Here is a 7500-nt window from a genome sequence, read left to right as displayed (position 1 = left end):
TCTCTCTCTCTCTCTCTCTCTCTCTTTATCTCCCTTCTCTCTCTCTCTCTCTCTCCTCTCTCTCTCTCTCTCTCTCTCTCTCTCTGTGTTTCAGTGTTTGGAGCTGCAGTGTTTTGTCAGGCCTTTACTGGAGCTGCTGCATGGTCTGAAGAATGGACGGTTTGATAAGGGTGAGAGCAACCACCTTTTTTGCCTGTGCGTTTTACCGTGTGATAGGGACGTGCTACACACACACACACAGTAAAGTTTCACTCAACAGACAAATAGTTTTTGCGTTTTTTTTCTCTCTGGAAGTTAAGAAATGTCAATACATTCTTCTAACACCCCAACCCCCACCCCCGCCCCAACCCCAACCACCCTTGTCCCGGACCTTCTCCAGACTCTGACCCCTTTTCTTGACGTGTGAGTGTGTAGGTATCAGTGTCCCGTGTTCTCTTACTCTGAGCCAGATAAACTCATTGTATAGATCACACTGAAAGAGAACGGTAGGGCTACTCTGGAGCCCTGGTCATTGTGGCTCCAGGTTTCCCCCTATGCGTTGTGAGGAGAGAGGCACTATATAGCACACCTGGACAGTCAGAACTGGAATGGGAGTATGGGGCTTATATGAAGAGATTAGAATATGATGAGATCTGATGTGTGTGTGGATTAGGCTCAGATGGCTCTCATTGCTGTCGATGAACGATCTTGTGATGTTTGATTGACAGGTCTGAGCAGTTTCCAGCAGAGCGTTGCAATGGATCGCATCCAGAGGATTGTGGGAGTGCTGCAGAAGCCAAACAGCGGGTAAGAGACAGGCAGCGTCTGTGTGTGTGTGTGTGTGTGTGTGTGTGTGTGTGTGTGTGTGTGTGTGTGTGTGTGTGTGTGTGTGTGTGTGTGCCTTTGTGAGTGTGTGTGTGTGTGTGCTGAGGAGTGTGTGTATTTTCAAAGGTGTGTGGTTACAGAGGTCAAAGTGTGTTCTCAGGAGTGAATCTAGAAGGCTGAGTTCAGAAGTATATCCTCAAGAGTGGTGTGTGTGTGTTCAATATATGAACGTGTGTATCCAGTTTGCACAGGAGAGAGTTTATTTAGGGGCGTGATTTCAACGGTGTGAGTGTGAGTGTGTGTGTGTGTGTGTGTGTGTGTGTGTGTGTGTGTGTGTGTGTGTGTGTGTGTGTGTGTGTGTCTATGGAGGTGAATGTGCGTTTGTATATGTGTGCGTGCTCAGGCTATAAGAGGACTCCCTTAAGTGCTATATCCCCTTAGTGACCATCAGGCCTGTGGGTTATGTGAGAGCCACTGAAGGGTTACCCTAACCCTAGTCTGCTCTTATCTCTGAGTGTGTGTGTGTGTGTGTGTGTGTGTGTGTGTGTGTGTGTGTGTGTGTGTGTGTTCAGACTGTTGGCTGTTTATTGATTGATCGGGATGGTCTGTTTACCTGCCTGTCTTTGTAAAAACGTTCCATCTAAATATCCCTTCTCTCTCTATTTCTCACTCATGAGCTCCCCCCCTCTTCTCTTTTCTAGTTCTCTTGCCCTCACACTATTTCAATCTCTCTTTTTCTAGTTCTCTTGCCCTCACACTATTTCAATCTCTCTTTTCTAGTTCTCTTGCCCTCACACTATTTCAATCTCTCTTTTCTAGTTCTCTTGCCCTCACACTATTTCAATCTTGCTCTCTCTTTTCTAGTTCTCTTGCCCTCACACTATTTCAATCTCGCTCTCTCTTTTCTAGTTCTCTTGCCCTCACACTATTTCAATCTCGCTCTCTCTTTTCTAGTTCTCTTGCCCTCACACTATTTCAATTTCGCTCTCTCTTTTCTAGTTCCCTTGCCCTCACACTATTTCAGTCTCTCTCTCTCTCTGTAGCTATCTGTTTTTTGGCAATTTTCTCTGAGAATCTGAAAATATTATACTTGTGGATTTAATAGTTTGGACTGCATGCTGTAATGTCTTATGTGTCTCACTCTGCCTCTGTGTTTGAGGGTCTAACCAGATGATGGCAGTGTGTTGTGTATGTATCATGTTTGTCATGAAGTGACTCTTTCCCTCCCTCTGTCTCTCTCTCTCTCTCTCTCTCTCCCTCCCTCCCTCCCTCTCGCTCCCTCTCTCTCTCTCTCTCTCTCTCTCTCTCTCTCTCTCTAGGGAGAAGTATCTGAACACGCTGCTGCAGGTGGAGATGATGCTGAAGCTGTGGTTTCCTCAGATCTCCGCTCTGGCCTCCCCTGCTGCCCAGGCCACTGCTGCCTCTCAGACCACCGCTACCCACTCAGCCCCCAGCACCGCAAACAGCAGCAGCACACCGCCGCACAAGCACAAGGACCAGCTACACATGCCCGTCAAGGTAGCACACACACACGCGCGCGCGCACACACACACACAGACAAACACACACACACACACACACACACACATAGACACACACACACACACAGACACACACACACACACACACACACACACACACTCTCCTTTCCCTCTGTCTCCATGTCTTCTCCTCTAACTCTCCTTGTTTATTTTCCCCTAATGGCAGAAGCGTCGCCTCAGCTGGTCAGACACAGACTCTTCGTCCACGCCTTCCCCCATCCTTTGCAAGCGCTTCCAGCTCGCAGGTGACCCAGGGCCGAGCCCGGAGAGGGAGAGCAGCTCCTCAGCCCTGAACCATCAGCGCCACGCGGAGCAACACTGCAGTGACTCCGCCGACGAGCTGTCCTCCCCCCCGGCACCACGCTGGTCAGAGCCCAGCCTCACCTGGGTCCATGTGGCCCCCATCCCCTCACCCCGCAAGTCCTGCTCTGGGGTGGCAGGGCCAGGGGCAGGGGCAGGGCCAGGGCCAGGGCCAGGGGCAGGGGCAGGAGCGAAGGGCAGCTCTGCGGTGATGGTGGCGCCCCCTCAGTCCAGTCGGGGGAGCCCAGCCATGCAGGACAGCTCCATCTCTTCCACCACCCCCCTCTTGCAGCCTTCCAGCCCGCTACTGCAGCCCAGTGTGGAAGCGGCAGACCCGCCCGGCAACACCCCCCCCGGACCCCACATATGACTCGCCCCTGCAGGGGAAGGGCTAGGCCACTGCTCCACCAATCACAACGAGGCCTTTGAGCAGGGTGGAGTCAGGGGCGCTGCCCGACCCTGTGCAGAGCTAGTGCCCCAAAGCACAAGCCCTTGCAGCCGGACTGAAGCACCCTGCACTAATGCTGGAGAGGGATGGAGGGAGAGAGAGATGGAGGGAGAGAGAGATGGAGGGATGGAGGAGATGGAGGAGGAAGAGTGGAAAAACTTTTTTAATATTATTATTTGTTTTGTATTTTCTACAGCTTTGGTGCAGCTACAGAAGAACCATTGGACACAAATAATGTTTTGTCTGAAATCTAAAGGCTCTGCTTAGTTTTGACTCTCAAAACGTACAATTAGACGCAGATTTTGACAGTTACAAACACCACAATTTCAACCTAAACACAGAGATGCCGTTAAATATCGTTTAGCAAAAAGATAAGGGCGTGTGATAAAGTTTTGAAGTGGTGGTCTATGGGATTTTGAGTTATTTTCTCACCATTACGAAGACATGCAGTGATGGAGAGATTGCATTAGCTATAGGTAAAAAAGGAGGGTGAAGGAGAATGACACTGATATCAAAAATGTGATGTTCACAGAGTCACACACCTGTTCCCTCAGTGTCTCAGCTGTTTCTGTGGCTGACTGGGGACAAAGGCTTACTTAAGCAAGTTTGGCAATACAGAAAGGCTGCATTAAAGACGACATTAGTAGCATCAGAAGAGTAGGAAAATAACCCCAACAAGTACTTGATTATGAGGCGTATTGTTATGTTTACACCTAATGTAATGCCCTTTACCAAAATGCCGTGCTGTGAGGGTAGGTTGGTTAGAGGAAAAGCATGTCAACAGATCAAAAAGATAAATGTTAAAACCGTTCAGTGTCTGCAGAAGTAGGACACAGCCAATCAGAAGTGGGAGGGTGTGGCTGTCTCTGGCACAGAATGTAGACTACAGAACTCTTTTGCGGAGTTTACCGCACACACGGTCAAACAGCAGTCTACAGATATGCACACATTCAGTTACACAGATGCTTTCACATACTTGTGCACACATACACGCAAAACACACAAACATTCACATACACACACACACACACACACACGCACAAAACAGTCAAAACAAACTCTCTCTCTTGCTATCATATATGTGTATGTGTGCACACAATCACAAAAACACATACACAGGCACACAGACACACAGACAGCAATCTATAGATATACATCACCTCACACAAATGCATAATACTCATTCACCCACACGCTTAACTCTCACAATAGCTCACAAATCTACACATGCATTCAGGCACATATTCAACCTCACTCACATATTCTCTCCATTCATTCTAACATTGACATATTTTATTCACACACACACACACACACACACACACACACACACACACTCACACTGCCAGGGTGTCAGCTGCAGGTTGAGGTGTTGCTCTCCATATGCAGCAAGCAGACATGGTGGTATACCTGGCTCTTTTCTGTCTTTATTTATTCATGTGAATATAGACGTTTATTTATGTTTGTATTAATTTATTTGGCAGCTGCGTCTTTGGGACTCAGAGACACTTCATCACATAGACTGGTACAGACTCTGTCACAGATGCTTTCCTTTATTTTTTACTTCACTAGTGGAGACAGAGGGAGATCTTAGATTGGATGACAACTGTGCCTTTATTACCAAATAGGATGTGTTCAAAAAGCGTTGATACTGTCTGATCAATTTTTGCATTTGCATCCCAAACTATGGTACAGAACATGATAATATCAAGGCTTCAAAAAACCTGATGCTGTATTTTTCATTCCTCTCGTCTCCCATCTTTTGTATTGTCCATTTGAACACTCCGAACCAGCAACCACTAGGAGAACGTGCAAAAGCCCTGTGTTAAAAACAATCACTGCTGTAGACCTGTACTTTGATGTCAAATGACTACTTTGATTGTTCAAAAAAATATTGGCCCTCATGTGAGAAAAAAATATATTTTTTGATGTTTTTTCTTTTATTGAAGAGATTGGAGTAGCAGAATTTGACACTGCAGTTTGCATTAAAAAAAACTTGTTTTGATTGCCAGAGAAAACTTGAAAAAAGTGGATGTTATTGAATCAGAGGAGTTGAGGAGTAAACATTAAGGGAAATAATATATGCACCGATTTCAAGAGCTGCTAAAGTGCATAAATTGCTAGAGATTCCTGTGACCATTAAAACAACAGACACACTGAAATTGGTCAGAAGTGAAGGCCAACAACACAATGGCAGTGCCATGAAACACAGAGGAGCAGACAGGACAGGGCTGGACACAACACCGAGGAGTAGACGGGACAGAGCTGGACAGGGTGCTCGCGTCTTCCTGCTACTGTGTTGTCAAGACTCCGATAATTTGCACTCATTTGTTTGTGTTTGTTTTGTCATGTTTTCTACGGCTAATACCCAGACGAGTAGTCTGATGTTGCGTCTGGTTTATCTGAACTGCCTTTTTTATATTACAGTAGTGTCCTAGCCCCTCCCCCCTCCTCTCCTCACACACTTCCTGTCCTTTCTTATGTCCCTCTCTTCCGCTCTGGTTCTATTTTCTCTTTCAGCTCCTGTTCTACTCAATCACTCTGTCCTTCCTCCCCTCCTCTCCTCTCCTCTCCTCTCCTCTTCTCTCTGTCTGTAGTGAATTGTACTCTACTTTTTTTCAACAACCATGAAAGGAAATCTTTTAATAAAAAGACTCATTTTATGATCAAAAGTCTGACTCTGACTTCTATGTTTATGATTGACATTTCTGGATGTTCTGTAGTGTTGTGCTTGTATGGTGGTTGTTTTTTTAATTTCACCCTTTCTCTCTTTTTGGGGGGGGGGGGGGGGCGTGTGTATTGCACCCCGAACAGATGTGGCACTGCAGGGGGCTGATTTTGGTCACAGTGAATTTGGAAGAGCGGGAGAGGAAAGGAGAGGAGCAGCAGAGAGGAGGGGAGGAGAGGAGCAGCAGAGAGGAGGGGAGGAGAGGAGGGGAGGAGAGGAGAGGAGCAGTAGAGAGGAGAGGAGCAGCAAAGGGGAGAGAAGCAGAGAGTAGGGGAGATAAGGGGAGCAGCAGAGAGGAGGGGAGCAGCAGAGAGGAGAGGAGCAGCAGAGAGGAGAGGAGCAGCAGAGAGGAGAGGAGCAGCAGAGAGGAGAGGAGAAGCAGAGAGGAGAGGAGCAGCAGAGAGGAGAGGATGGGAGCAGTAGAGAGGAGAGGAGCAGCAGAGAGGAGAGGAGCAGCAGAGAGGAGAGGAGCAGCAGAGAGGAGAGGATGGGAGCAGTAGAGAGGAGAGGAGCAGCAGAGAGGAGAGGAGCAGCAGAGAGGAGAGGAGAAGCAGAGAGGAGAGGAGCAGCAGAGAGGAGAGGAGCAGCAGAGAGGAGGGGAGCAGCAGGGAGGAGAGGAGAAGGGGAGCAGCAGAGAGGAGGGGAGCAGCAGGGAGGAGAGGAGAAGGGGAGCAGCAGAGAGGAGGGGAGCAGCAGGGAGGAGAGGAGAAGGGGAGCAGCAGAGAGGAGAGAAGCAGAGAGTAGGGGAGATAAGGGGAGCAGCAGAGAGGAGAGGATGGGAGTAGTAGAGAGGAGAGGAGAGGAGCAGCAGAGAGGAGGGGAGCAGCAGAGAGGAGAGGAGCAGCAGAGAGGAGGGGAGAAGCAGAGAGGAGGGGAGCAGCAGAGAGGAGAGGATGGGAGCAGCAGAGAGGAGAGGAGCAGCAGGGAGGAGAGGAGAAGGGGAGCAGCAGAGAGGAGAGGAGCAGCAGGGAGGAGAGGAGAAGGGGAGCAGCAGAGAGGAGGGGAGCAGCAGGGAGGAGAGGAGAAGGGGAGCAGCAGAGAGGAGGGGAGCAGCAGGGAGGAGAGGAGAAGGGGAGCAGCAGAGAGGAGGGGAGAAGCAGAGGAAGGGAGGGTGGGATCAGAGTGCAATGTGAGTGAAGGACAGGCCCTAATGTGTTGACTCTAATCGGGTTGGGGTGGCTTTGGATTTAACTGTGTCCCAGCTGCTCTGTCTGACTGTAACCCCCCCCCCCCCCATCCCCATTTTATGTGTGGACCTATGTGAGGGCATGTTTAACGGTGTGCATGTTTTGTTTGTGTGAGTGTGATTGTGCGTGGTTTTATTTAATGATGGTAGTTGAGCTGTGTTTTGACTGAGGCACTTCTCTAAAGAGATAAATAAATGCACTGATATTTCAAAACAAAACAGAATATTTCTAATGAATTTTAAAAAAACTAGCTTTAAAAAGCTTGTTTCAATGTGATCTATATTGCAGTTTTCAAGGACTAATCCATTTAGAAGCTTTAGCGTTCTATTATACATGTTTTTCCCAAAGATCCTCTTCTGTGTCACTATGGCGACGTGTGAGCAAGATGACGTGTAACTTTGGATAGATAGAAATAACCTAATATACCTATCTGAAAACAGTGTAAGAAATGTTACTGAGATTGAGAAATTTAATCCAGTTTTGTGAAGTAAT

At 48.1% G+C, this 7500-nt stretch overlaps 1 protein-coding gene across 1 annotated transcript in view; it reads left to right on the top strand.

The window, feature by feature from the left end:
* LOC121721284 (circadian-associated transcriptional repressor-like) overlaps positions 1-3691 on the top strand; it is a 6345-nt gene extending 2654 nt beyond the window's left edge. The window contains exons 3-6 of the mRNA XM_042108086.1: positions 95-170; positions 708-786; positions 2124-2322; positions 2512-3691. Of these exons, the coding sequence (XP_041964020.1) occupies positions 95-170; positions 708-786; positions 2124-2322; positions 2512-3015 (858 nt within the window). The 3' untranslated portion in view covers positions 3016-3691. The remainder of the gene's footprint in view (positions 1-94; positions 171-707; positions 787-2123; positions 2323-2511) is intronic.
* Positions 3692-7500: the final 3809 nt, after the last annotated feature.

Source organism: Alosa sapidissima, chromosome 10 (assembly GCF_018492685.1).
Source record: "Alosa sapidissima isolate fAloSap1 chromosome 10, fAloSap1.pri, whole genome shotgun sequence".
Lineage (NCBI taxonomy): Eukaryota > Metazoa > Chordata > Actinopteri > Clupeiformes > Clupeidae > Alosa > Alosa sapidissima.
This window is presented reverse-complemented; position numbering and strand designations above follow the sequence as displayed.